At 51.5% G+C, this 13,446-nt stretch overlaps 1 protein-coding gene across 1 annotated transcript; it reads left to right on the forward strand.

Annotated features, from left to right (window-relative positions):
- Positions 1 to 1,707: 1,707 nt before the first annotated feature.
- On the forward strand, positions 1,708 to 13,010 carry HOMER2 (homer scaffolding protein 2; the record flags this gene model as incomplete). Its single annotated transcript, XM_006107704.2, has 6 exons — positions 1,708 to 1,835; positions 5,536 to 5,642; positions 8,149 to 8,305; positions 10,187 to 10,297; positions 10,910 to 10,990; positions 12,154 to 13,010. Coding segments are annotated over 6 exons (773 nt in total), but the record flags the coding sequence as incomplete, so codon positions are not given.
- Positions 13,011 to 13,446: the final 436 nt, after the last annotated feature.

A 13,446-nucleotide genomic window follows, 5' to 3' on the forward strand; every position in this document is an offset into this window, starting at 1 on the left:
TTCTGGGATTTTTAAGGATTTTTTTATCATGAAAATATTAAAACATTTTTTTAAACTTTGAGAGAGGTATGGTATAATAAACACCCGCGTACACATCGCCTTGTTGTTAACGTTTGCCACATTTCTTTATGTTTTATTGTAGCTGAAGTACGTTAAATTACAGACATCAAAGAAAGCATTTTACGCCTAAAAATTTCAGAATTTATTTCTTAAAAAATGACATTTTTTGACATAATACCATTAGCACTTTTTTAAATGTTTTTTTAAAATTTATCTTTATTGATTTTTTACAGAGAGGAAGGGAGAGAGATAGAGAGTTAGAAACATCGATGAGAGAGAAACACCGATCAGCTGCCTCCTGCACATCTCCTACTGGGGATGTGCCCGCAACCCAGGCACATGCCCTTGACCGGAATCAAACCTGGGACCTTTGAGTCCGCAGGCCGATGCTCTATCCACTGAGCCAAACCAGTTTCGGCATAACTTTTTTTAAAAAAATCTTCACCCTAGGATATTTCTTCCACTGATTTCTAGAGAGAAGAGGAGGGAGGGGAGAGGCAGAGAGTGAGAGAAACATTGATGTGAGAGAGACACATCAATTGGTTGCCTCCCACACACACCCCTATCAGGGTTGGGGAACCTGCAACCCAGGTATGTGTCCTTGACCAGGAATCAAACCTGAGACCCTTTGGTCTGTGGGCTGATGCTCTAACCCAGGGGTCCTCAAACTTTTTAAACAGGGGGCCAGTTCACTGTCCCTCAGACCGTTGGAGGGCCGGACTATAGTTTAAAAAAAAACTATGAACAAATTCCTATGCACACTGCACATATCTTATTTTGAAGTAAAAAAACAAAACGGGAACAAATACAATATTTGTATTTGCATGTGGCCGTAGTTTGAGGACCCCTGCTCTAACAACTGAGAAAACTGGCCAGGGAAACACTTTTTTTTGGGGGGGGGGGGTAATATTTGTATTGATTTTTAGAGAGAAAGAAAGAGGGATAGAGAGAGAGAAACATCGATGAGAGAGAAACATCATCAATCCACTGCCTCCTGCACGCCCCCTACTGGGGATCAATGTGCCCTGACAGAGAATCAAACCGGTGACCTCTTGGTTCCCGGGTCGATGCTCGTCCACAGAGCCACACTAGCCAGGCAGGGCAACACTTGTAATAAAATTAATAGTGATTCTTCTTTGTCGTCTTGTCCAGTCCACGGTCACATTTCCCCTGTTGCTTATAGGTAGTCCATTCAAAACAGCGTTCAGTCATAGAGTATGTGTTGCATTTTGCTATTTGGCATTTTGGTATTTCATATCTTACGCTTTTAAAATCTAGAACAGTGTCTCCTCCCTAACTTTTTGGATTTTTTTTTTTATTGCATTGATTTGTAGGAATTCTTGGATCTTTCCTTAGACATGATGTTGCTTTCTTCCGATTCCTTCTGGGGTACAACTGAGCTACTTTTCTTGCCTTTGCATGAGTTACCGTTAACCAGGGGTGTCTGTTTCCGTCCTTCATCATCACACTAGCTTCAGTAGCTGCAGAATTGACCCGGATCAGACTTTGGCCAATGGTGTTTATTGGAAGAAGAGTTCCTTATATCCATTTTTTTTTTATCTCAAGTAAAATCCTTCTTCAGGATCGGCACCGAATCGATTGGCCTAACACGGACGCAAGCTAATTAAGCTGCGTGAGGATTGTCAGCCACGACACCCTTCGTAACTGCTCTTCATGTTCAGTTCGCAGAGAAGTTCCAGGAGGTGAAAGAAGCCGCCAGACTCGCCAGAGACAAGTCGCAGGAGAAAATCGAGACGTCGAGTAACCATTCCCAAGTGAGTGATTTGTCCATAAGATAAAGCCGGGGCGATTCGTGGTCGAGACTCTGTTCCTTGTCACTTTGACCAGAAACAGGGAATTTAGCAGCAGGGCATTCCCCCTATGGAGTTCCTTACTTTTTAAAAATCTTTATTGTTGAAAGTTTTACAAATGTCCCCTTTACTTCCCCACTGACCCCCTCTAGGGCCCTCCCCACCCCAGGCCTTCACCACACTGTCGGCTGTGTCCATGGGTTATGCACGTACAGCCGCAGGGCATCTTGAAGGTTTTTTGACGTGTTCACACGAGGTGGACAGGACATGCATTTGTGAGACTCCTGACATTTTCAGGATGTGGTGATGCATTTTTGGTAATATATATTTTTATTGATTTCAGAGAGGAAGAGAGAGATAGAAATATCAATGAAAAGAGAGAATCATTGATCAGCTGCCTCCTGCACACGCCTCCCTACTGGGGATCGAGCCCGCAACCCGGGCATGTGCCCTGATCGGGAATCGAACTGTGACCTCCTGTTCATAGATCAACACTCAACCACCGAGCCACGCCGGCCTGGCCTGTGATGATGTATTTTGATAGGAAATTTGTATTTGTTGAGATTAGGGTAACACATGTCCCTGGCCCCCAGGAGGTGTTCTCTGGTCACTGTGTTTCAGGACCAGTGACAGGGCAGCTGCTTCCCTGCGGTGGGAGGTGGGGCTGCATGGAGGATGCTCAGTGACAAGGGCAGGTGCCGGTGCCTGTGGGAGAGAAAGCTTGACTGATGCCCGCGAGCCCTCAGCTCTGTCTCCCTTTGTAATAAAAGTCAGATGGGAGCCCTAACCGGTTTGGCTCAGCGGATAGAGCGGCGGCCTGAGGACTGAAAGGTCCCAGGTTTGATTCCGGTCAAGGGCATGTACCTTGGTTGTGGGCACATCCCCAGTAGGGGGTGTGCAGGAGGCAGCTGATCGATGTTTCTCTCTTATCGATGTTTCTAACTCTCTATCCCTCTCCCTTCCTCTCTGTAAAAAATCAATAAAATATATTTTTTTAAAAAAAGTCAGATGGGAGATGGCATTCCAGCAGCTGGTTTAGCCAAGGAGAGGTGGCTCTGCCCAGTAGTCCCTTTACTTAACAGAGTGATGGTTCACTAAGGAGGACCCGTTGTCCTAGCCCAGTGGTCGGCAAACTCATTCGTCAACAGAGCCAAATATCAACAGTACAACGATTGAACTTTCTTTTGAGAGCCACATTTTTTAAACTTAAACTATACAGGTAGGTACATTGTTATTCACTTAATTAGGGTCCTCCTAAGGCAGTGATGGCGAACCTTTTGAGCTCGGGGTGTCAGCATTTTGAAAAACCCTAACTTCACTCTGGTGCCGTGTCACATATAGAAATGTTTTGATCTTTGCAACCATAGTAAAACAAAGACTTATATTTTTGATACTTATTTTATATATTTAAATGCCATTTCACAAAGAAAAATCAACCAAAACAATGAGTTCGCGTGTCATAGGTTCGCCATCACTGTCCTAAGGCTTAGGAAGAGCCACACTCAAGGGGTCAAAGAGCCGCTTGTGGCTCACGTGCCGCAGTTTGCCAACCACGGCCCTAGCCAGTTTGGCTCAGTGGGTAGAGTGTCGGCCCTCGGACTGAAGGGTCCTGGGTTTGGTTCCGGTCAAGGGCATATACACTGGTTGCAGGCTAGATCACCGGCCCTGGTTGAGGCGCATGTAGGAGGCAACCAGTCGATGTCTCTCTCTCACATTGCTGATTCTCTCTGTCTCTACCTCTCCTGTACACTCTCTCTCTGGAAATCAACGGAAAAATATCCTCGAGTGAGGACTAACAACAACAACAACAAAGAGGGGCCTGTTGTGACCTGAAATAAAAATGCCTGCCTTCCTGATGTCTAGATGGGTGTATGTCGTGGTGGGCGGAAGGCTTGATCTAGGGACAAGGTTGTCTGTAGGGAGACAGGGAAAGCCAACATCAGGAGCAGGGATTTGGGTTTGGGATTAAGCAGGTGTAACAGCAAGACGGCCAGGGCACAGTGGGGCTGGGAGTGAGGTGCACTGTGGGAGGGACAGCCATGCACTTGCAGATACTGGGAAAGACCTGGAATTCTTCACGAGCAGATAGTTTATTATTAATTTAACTAGAGGCCTAGTGCACAGAATTCATACATGGGGGAGGGGGCGGTCTCACAATCCGGGACCACTGGCTCCTAACCACTTGCCTGCCTGCCTCATCGCCCCTAACCATTTGCCTGCCTGATCGGCCCAAACTGCCTCTGCCTGCCTGCTTGATTGCCCCTAACCGCCTCTGCCTGCCTGCCTGATCACCCCCAATTGCTCACCTGCAGGCCTGATCACCCCTAACCACCTCTGCCTCGGCCCCCACTGCCGCAGCTTCGTCCAGAAGGTCATTCAGCTGTTCGGTCTAATTAGCATATTACGCTTTTATTATTATAGATTATTTATTATTGAGTAGTTGGCAGACATCGGAGGTGTTTTATGATTGTTGATCTGGAATTGCCATGAGGGTTGCCTGCGAGTGGTAAGGAAGTCAGGGTGCCACAGAGAGTTGTGAGGAGGCTGTGCGGTGAGGATGGCCTGGCAGGGCAGCCACAGGGTGAAGGGGAAGGATGGATGTTGGAGACAGCTGGTCGGAGGGGAACCACGAGGCCTGGGCACCTGGAGCAGTCAAGACTGACACCCAAGGCTTGACGGTATTAACATTTAGCTTTTAGTATCTGCAAATGTTTAGCAGCAGATATTTCCCCAAGGTTTTGTTTTAAATATATTTTTATTGATTTCAGAGAGGTAAGGAGAGAGAGATAGAAACATCAATGATAAGAATCATTGATCGGCTGCCTCCTGCACGCCCCGCACTGGGTGTCGAGCCCTCAATCCGGGCATATGAAGACTGGAAATCGAACCTCGACCTCCTGGTCCAGGTCCATAGGTCGACACTCAGCCACTGAGCCACGCTAGCCAGGCTCCCCAAGTTTTTATTTGCATTTCAATTTGGTTTATGGCATTTTTTTGCAAGGTAGGAATGCAAAGTTCGTCAGATTTATACATCCTTCCCTTCACGGTTCCTTCCTTTGCCATTATGCATATTGGAAGCTAAATAAGATCTTGCTGAGAGCTTATCCAAGACCAGATGAGATTTCACCACCATGTGGGATGACTTATCACAGAAAGCATCTCAGAATATTCATAACACGCTAAATAGTCATGGAGACCACAGGCACCCAGAGCTGGTCCCTGTTGTTTTAATGAGTGTGGATCTTCCCTTTTACAGCCCCAGGAAGCTGAAGTTGTCTCAGCCTGTAACGGTTTTTCTCCTCCCTCGTTATAAATGGTTCCTCCTCTTTTAATTTGTGGCTTCTGCCGGTGCTATTTAAGGAGACCAGGTATCCAGGCGTGTTAGGTTTATCGGGAGAGTGTGAGTGAAATGGCCCCAGGCGCTCGCTGGTCCGTGAAGTGCACAGACTCTGAGCTCGCTGTGGCCCCTCCTGGGCCTTGTCCTTGGTTCTCGATGGTCTCTGACTTGTTCGTCACAGCTGCGTGTCCGTGAGACGAGTGGTTCCCACCCTCAGAAACAGTGTCTCGTATGCCTGACCCGTTGCCCCTGTAAGGACCCGCAGTAACGTGTGAGGTAATTCACTTTGGCCAGGAGTCTGGGTGTGAAACCCCATCTTCTGCTCAGGCATCCAGTGTCAACGGGACAGACGATGAAAAGGCGTCTCACGCGAGCCCCGTGGACACCCACCTCAAGTCTGAGAACAACAAGCTGAAGATCGCGCTGACGCAGAGGTAAGGGGCTTAAGTCCAGACGCTGGTTCTCCGGAGGCTCCCGCTGGGCTGGGCTCCGCAAGTGGGGAGTGGCCAGTCTCACCTCTGGGCCGAGGGAAGCCCGGCCAGCTGGCCTCGTGGCTGCTCTCTGCCTTGCTGACCACGTCTGTTGGCACCACCTCTCCACTCAGCCGGCCCGGCCTGTTCTCAGAGCTTAATGCCTGTGACCTGACCTAGGAGTCCAGGCAACCGTGATCCTTAGACCCAGCCCCCGGTTTTGGATTGTGGGCTTTGTCAGGGTTTCAAAGGACAGAACTGTGACCAGTCTTTTTTCTTTCTCATCAGACAGCTACCAGACTATTCTTCATTGTGTGATTTTTTTTGTTTTTAAATATATTTTTATTGATTTCAGAGAGGGAGAGGGAGAGAGAGATACATCAACGATGAGAGAGAATCACTCATCTGCTGCCTCCTGCACGTCCCCTGCTGGGGATCGAGCCTGCAACCCGGGCATGCACCCTGACTGGGAATTGAACTGGGACCTCCTGGTTCCTAGGTCGATGCTCAACCACTGAGCCACGCCGGCCGGGCCTATTCTTGATTGTTTAAGTCGCAGTGTGCTGCCTGAATGAACACATTTTAGCCCTAAAAATCAATGTTTTGAAATCCCAATTTAGTGGAGAAGTGAATTAGAGGAATGAGGGGAAGCCATTTCCCCAAATCAGCTTAAGTTCTCCATCATCAGTCCTGGAACTAATCAGATAATAATGCTTTCTATTTTTTCAGTCTGTATTGTTTGAACTGGAAGTGTGTATTTTCCTATCACCGTCCCGGGTCCTGAGGCTGTGGGATGAAAGATAATGCAGATTATCCAGATACAGCTGCATCTACTGTTTAAAAAGCCGTTAGACGCAGAACTCCCCTCTGCCAGGCCGTGCTAAGCAGGAGCCAGGACTCTGACAGCTTGTGGTGCAAGCTCTGCCCATCACCCGAGATGTTCAGACCGCAGATGCCTGGGCTCCGAGCAGGGAAACAAAGGAGCCTGAAAACCAAACAGCCTCTGAGGGGAGCCTGACTCCAGTTTGTTTTCTAAAACTTCTCCACTGGAAGCACAGGGTCAAAGATAAACTTGGGCCCTGGTCAGTTTGGCTCAGTGGATAGAGCGTCAGCCTGCAGACCAAAGGGTCCCGGTTCCATTCCGGTCAAGGGCACGCACCTTGGTTGCAGGCTCCTCCCCTGACTGGGCCCTGATTGGGGCTCCTGCAGGAGGCAAACAATTGATGTGTTTCTCTCACATCAACGTATTTCTCTGTCTTTCCCTCTGTCTTCCACTCTCCCTAAAAATCAATGGAAAAATATCCTTGGGTGAGGATTAACAACAACCACAAAAAGATAAACTCGGTGTATGGGGTACCGTAGAGGTGTCCCTCAGACCCGTGGCTAGAACCCCCGTTCTGCCCTCTGGGGAGTCCCAGTCATGGTCTCCTCTGCCCTCGGCTCTCAAGTCTGGATTCCTTCCGAGGCAGGGCTGGGGGACCTTTTTCTGCCAAGGGCCATTGGGATATTTATAACCTCATTCGCTTCATATAATTCACTTCATGTAAGTTTATGTTGCTGCGAAAGCTCCTGGATTTATTGAATTTCGAGTCCCGCCTGCAGGGCCAAGCCTAATGCTTTCCTGGGCCTGCTGTGCCGCCAGGCCTGCTTCCAAGGCTCTGAGGAGGCACCAGTGACAGTGGGACCATTATCACCTGTTTTCTTGTTAAATCTAGAGGGGGGGGGGGGTTGTGTTTTTTTTTTGTTTTTTTTTGGCTCCAAGGTGAATGCAGGAACTTGTTGAAAGAAATCCAGAAGCTTCATGAGATTCTCAGAGGCCCCGGGGTCAGGTTGGCCCAGCACTTCAGAACTTGTGACCTTGAGGCTCATTTCAGGGAGAAAGCGGTCCTCGTTCTGTGTCAGAGGTCAGCTGGGGGGAGGAGGGACAGGGTCTGACTCTGTGAGCTTGGTCTCTTCCTTCTCTAAGAATCCTGTTCATTTCTAAAGTGATTCGTTTTTTTAAATCATCACCTGAGAATGTTTTCCCATTGATTTTTTTGTTGTTTTTTTTTAATTATTATTTTTATTATTATTATTATTTTTACTTTCATCCATTGATTTTTGAGAGAGTGGAAGAGAGAGGGAAAGACAGAGAGAAACATCAATGTGAGAGAAACACATCGATTGGTTGCCTCCTGTATGAGCCCCAACCAGGGCCTGGCTGGGGAGGAGCCTGCATCTGAGGTACGTGCCCTTGATCGGAATCGAACCCGGGACCCTTTGGTCTGCAGGCCGACGCTCTATCCACTGAGCCACACCGGCCAGGGCTCTAAAGGGATTCTTTTTAAAAAAAAACAGCCCAGCAAGGTGATGGGTCCACACAAGACAGGCCAGTCCCTCTGGCACTTGTTTCTCCAGCCAGCCCACAGGTCGGGGCAGGGGGACGGTCAGCGCCCGCCCTCCCGGTCATCTCCCGGCCTCTGCCTTGCAGCGCGGCCAACGTGAAGAAATGGGAGATCGAGCTGCAGACCCTGCGGGAGAGCAACGCCCGGCTGACCACGGCGCTGCAGGAGTCCGCCACCAGCGTGGAGCAGTGGAAGAGGCAGTTCTCCATCTGCCGCGACGAGAATGACCGGCTGAGGCACAAGGTGGGCTCTGGGGGGCTGAGGGGCACGGCCAGCGGGAGGGGCAGCGGCAGCGGGAAGACTTGCTGCCTCCTCCCTCTATTTCAATAACTGATTTATTACTTTATTTATTTATTTATTTATTTATTTTTAAATATATTTTATTGATTTTTTACAGAGAGGAAGGGAGAGAGAGATAGATAGTCAGAAACATCGATGAGAGAGAAACATCGATCAGCTGCCTCTTGCACATCCCCCACTGGGGATGTGCCCGCAACCCAGGTACATGCCCTTGACCGGAATCGAACCTGGGACCTTTCAGTCCGCAGGCCGACGCTCTATCCACTGAGTCAAACCGGTTTCGGCAACTTTATTTTTTCTTAAAGATACTTTTATTGATTTCAGAGAGGAAGGAAGAGGGAGAGAGAGAGAGAGAAACATCAGTGATGAGAGAGAATCACTGATCAGTTGCCTCCTGCACGCCCCCCACTGGGGATCGAGCCCACAACCCCGGGCATGTGCCCTGACCGGGAATCGAACCTTGACCTCCTGGTTCATAGGTCAACGCTCAACCACCGAGCCACGCTGGCCGTGTTTGAATGGTCAGCACGTTGACCCCACCAGCTGTGGGCATGACAGGGGGACACAGCACATTGACCTTGGTATTCACTCTCCCTGGCCCACCTGACCTGAGTGGGGCCACGGGAGGCCACGCTCTGTCTCACCGTCTTCGTGGTACAGATGGCACATGAAACTGCCTCGTGTGGCGTTTTCCTTTCAGGCCCACAGTGCTGACGGCCAGGGGCGCGGGGCCAGGTGCTGACGCTGCAGGCTCCCTTCCCAGGCTGGCTGATCGATTGCCCTCTCTTTCTTTTTCGGAGCCAAGAGCCCAGCTTCTCTCTGCGCCCGAGGATAAGAGCCCAAGGGCGGGGGGAGGAAGTGCCCGCTGAGAGGCGCTTTTGTGTTACACGTGGGTTCCACTCTTGCCGTCCGCTCTGCACACACACTCTGGCCTTGGCTGTTCTTCTGAGGGAGCAGGCTGGGGAGGGAGAGAAAGGTGCACCCGCCCCCCCCTCCCCTCCAGGAAGAGGCCTGCAGGCCAGGCGCCCGTGTGCACCACTAGGGAAAGGTCCTGATTTAAAACATTTGAAATGTCATCCCGTCCCCCTTGGTGGCCACTGCCCCACAGGGCTCTGGTGTCTACCCCGCTGGCTTAAACCCATGAAACGGAATAATTCAGGACGTGATTAAAACGATGTAAAATCATTTGAAATTGAATAAATTTCCATGCTGATAATAATAATAATAATAGAGATGTAAATCATTCTGGGGAGAAGCAGGTAGATCCATGGGCCATCTGGCCCCTGCTCATGACAGATCCTTAAAGCGAACCTGCAGCTCCTGCCCTCTGGTCGTGAGAGCAGCCAGGAGCCCGAGCATCCTGAGGCTGGGCTGGGTGGCTCAGGTGGCTCTGCTGGTGGTGAGTGAGGCACCTCCTGCCGAAAGGGACCGGCAGCTTCTCCGGGAGCCCCATGGAGTTTGATTGTAGCCTCTGAGAAGCACAAGTGGGCTAGTTTTAGGTTTATCTTAAAAGAAATAAGTTTGGCTCAGTGGATAGAGTGTCAGCCTGCGGACTGAAGGGTCCTGGGTTCAATTCCGGTCAGGGGCACATACCTTGGTTGCAGGCTCCTCCCCCGGCCTGGGTCCTGGTAGGGACACGTGCAGAAGGCAACCAATCGATGTTGCTCTCTGTCTTTCCCTCTCTCTGAAAAAATCAATGGAAATACATCCTTGGTGAGAATTAATAGAAAAAAAATAGAAAGAAAGGACGCATAATGTGTCGATCTTTTGTTTAATGACAAAAGTAAGCTAGCGTCCCTGCCTCCTGTGTGATGTTTCCCCAAGATTGACGAGCTGGAAGAACAGTGCAGTGAGATCCACAGGGAGAAGGAGAAGAACACCCAGCTGAAGCGGAGGATCGAGGACCTGGAGTCGGAACTCCGAGAGAAGGAGACGGTGAGTCACGGCTCTGACGGCCCCTCGCTGTCCCCAAGGGCGCAGCAGGTGACTGGGCATGTGACGGCCCTGGCAGCTGCCCGGACATCGACAGAGTCAGAGCCAAGGGCCACGTCAGGGCGCAGATGCTACAGCCTCCTCGCTGTGTGTGCTGTGTGGTCAGCCGCCCCCCGATCCCAGAGGGAGTTGAACTTTGTACCAGACACTTGGGAACTTTTTTAGACGCTGTATCATCAGAAGTTGAACTCGGCTGTGAAATTAGTGCAGTGAGAGCCATTCGTTTTCTGGGGGGCAGGACAGCTAAGTACACAGAGGCTGGCGGCCACGGGCAGGCTGCCAACCCGTTCTCAGCCTCAGTTTCCCCACCCACAGAGCAGGAAGCATAAGAAGACCTTCCGCCATGGTGGTGTGCGATCGTGCATGTACTGCACCCGGCCCTTAGAATACCTGAAGGGTTCAGTGTTGGCGTCATCACCTTTATTATCTGTGCAAACAGCATGGATTCCAAAAGCTGCTTCCATTCCTAGATGCCCAAGTGGGAGGGAGGGGGTTCAAGAATACCTTTTATCTGACCTGATTTCACATGCTTTTTCAAATTTCTTTCTCCCGTAGGAGTTGAAAGATCTCCGAAAACAGAGTGAAATCATACCTCAGCTCATGTCAGAGTGTGAATACGTCTCTGAGAAGTTAGAGGTAAGGGCGGGAGGCTCAGATGAGAAGGCACTGGTCATGTGACTCCTCCCCAGAAGGCTCAGCAGCATTTGTCCTGTGGCTTTTCCACCGAACGAAGGTGTCCTGTGCCACAGCCATAGTGCAGGTGGCTGTTTCAAGTCCACAGAAGCCCCTGCAGAACCACAGCGGGGTGAGGAGCGGGGGCAGAAGGAAGGGCTAAGGGTGCTGTCCCACCTCTCCACTCCCCAGCCGTGACCTTGCAGACGCCCCTCACTGCCCTCAGTCTTTTTTATTTATTTATTTAATTGATTTCAGAGAGGAAGGGAGAAAAAGGGAGAGCGATAGAAACATCAGTGATGAGAGAGAATCATTTATCTGTTGCCTCCTGCATGCCCCACACTGGGGATCGAGCCCGCAACCCGGGCATGTGTCCTGACCAGGAATCAAACCGTGACCACCAGGTTCATAGGTCGGCGCTCAACCACTGAGCCGCGCCAGCCAGGCCAGCCTCAGATTTCTGGTCACAAAAGGAGGGTTTAAACCTCCTCTACCTCCAGGCTCTCCTCACTCAGGAGCCGTATATTCAGGTGTGCAGCCCCAGCATTCGCAACTGGCTAGGGTTAGGTTATCAGGATGGAGCTCAGTGGGCCTCTGCTGACCGGCTGGGCCTGGGGCTGAAAACGCCTCCTGCTGGGATTTCAGACTTTCTCTGCTGGGCACTGGTAAAAGGGCCGGTTAGCACTGGGCTCCCCGGGCAGGTGTCCGAGTTCTGTGTTCTGTGTAGGAACGTCGTTTTCCAGGCCCCGTGTTGGTCACACACTGTCTGTCGGCACCTCTGCCCGGGGACAGGCAGGAAAGAAGGGCTCGCTTAGCTGTCCTGGTCCGTGTGCTGAGGCACTCACAGGTCCGGGCTGCAGCCGTCGCAGGTCTCAGCGGACCCCCCTCACTGTTCTCCAGACCAGTGGTTCCCAAACTTATTTGGCCTACCGCCCCCTTTCCAGAAAAAATATTACTCAGCCCCTGGAAATTAATTTTTTTAAAATTTTAATAGCAGTTACTCATCGCCCCCAAATGCACCTGTGGCCATCACCGCCCCCCTGGATCGCTGCAGCGCCCACCGGGGGGCGGTAGCGCCCACTTTGGGAATCACTGCTCCAGACCCTTCTCCTTTGGTTTTGCTTCAGGCCGCGGAGAAAGACAATCAAAACTTGGAGGACAAAGTGCGTTCGCTGAAGATGGACATTGAGGAGAGCAAATACCGACAGCGCCACCTAAAGGTGGAGTTGAAGAACTTCTTGGAGGTGCTGGACGGGAAGATCGACGACCTGCACGACTTCCGCCGCGGCCTCTCCAAGCTGGGCACCGACAACTAGGGCGCGGCCGGCCCCGCGGGAGCCACAGGTGTGTGGAGGCGGCTGGGCCAGGACGTCCTGCTGCGGGTGTTGCTTCTGTCCCTGCAGGCGCGGCTGCGCGCGCGGTGCCAGACCGCCGTGCCGCCTCGCCTCCGGGATCGCAGTCTCCTCTCGCTTCTCTGGCCTTTCGAGGTTGCGGGCCGCTGGAAGATTCTGACTCAGGAACCCAGACTAGGTCTACCTTACGTTTACGCAGTCAGGGCAGGGATGTTTATATCTTTCTTAAGGGTTGTTGCAGCCACATGAGCTGAAATGAGTTTTCTAATCCAAACGTGAGTATCCATCACACCTCCTGTTTTTTGAGTGGCATTTGGAGTATCTGAATGTCCCCCAGGCGCCCAGTGTGGCCGTGGAGGTAAGAGCTCCCTCCCTGTAGCGATCCAGATGCGGTAGAGCAGCTGCTTGTCCGGAGAAAGGAGACAGGCTTCGGGAGGTGCCTTCCTGGCCCGGGGACCCCTGACCCCCGACCCCTCATCCCGCCCCAGTTGTGAGGCTGCGACCACGCTCCTTTCCTTGGTTTTAGTTTCTGAGCAGATCGCTGTGCCCTGGGGACAGCACGCAGTGAGGGCGCCTCGCACAGTGCCTGGCACACAGTAGGTGCTTAATAAATACTTGTTCAATTAAACACATGCCCAGGATTTAGTGTTTCAATCCAGCCCCAGCAGAGTCCCTGCCGACAGACCAGCGTCCTGGTGCCCTGGGTCGGCGTCAGGCGTGAATGCACTTGTGTGGTCAAGCCCATGGCTTGGCTCCGTGGCCCTGAGCCTGGGAGGGTGGCCGCGGAGGCAGCAGGAGCTGGCAGGAGTCCTCCCGCCCCAGGCGCCCATCCACGGCCCACTGCCCTGGTCTCTGACCCTGGGACCACCCTCACTCTCTAGTCGTGGGGCCTGTAGCTGGGATTCCAGGACCACGGGTTGCACTGGGATCCTATGTTGGGTTTGGGCCGTTGAGGAAGAAGTCACACCAGCCCAGTGGGGGAGAGTCAGCTCAGGGAGGCTGGCCTTGGCCCAGGTCTGCCTCCACCCCCTCAGGTCCTGCTGAGGGAGGGGCTGGCGCCACCCACCT

Source organism: Myotis lucifugus, unplaced genomic scaffold (genome assembly GCF_000147115.1).
Source record: "Myotis lucifugus unplaced genomic scaffold, Myoluc2.0 scaffold_1361, whole genome shotgun sequence".
In the NCBI taxonomy this organism is placed as follows: Eukaryota; Metazoa; Chordata; class Mammalia; order Chiroptera; family Vespertilionidae; genus Myotis; species Myotis lucifugus.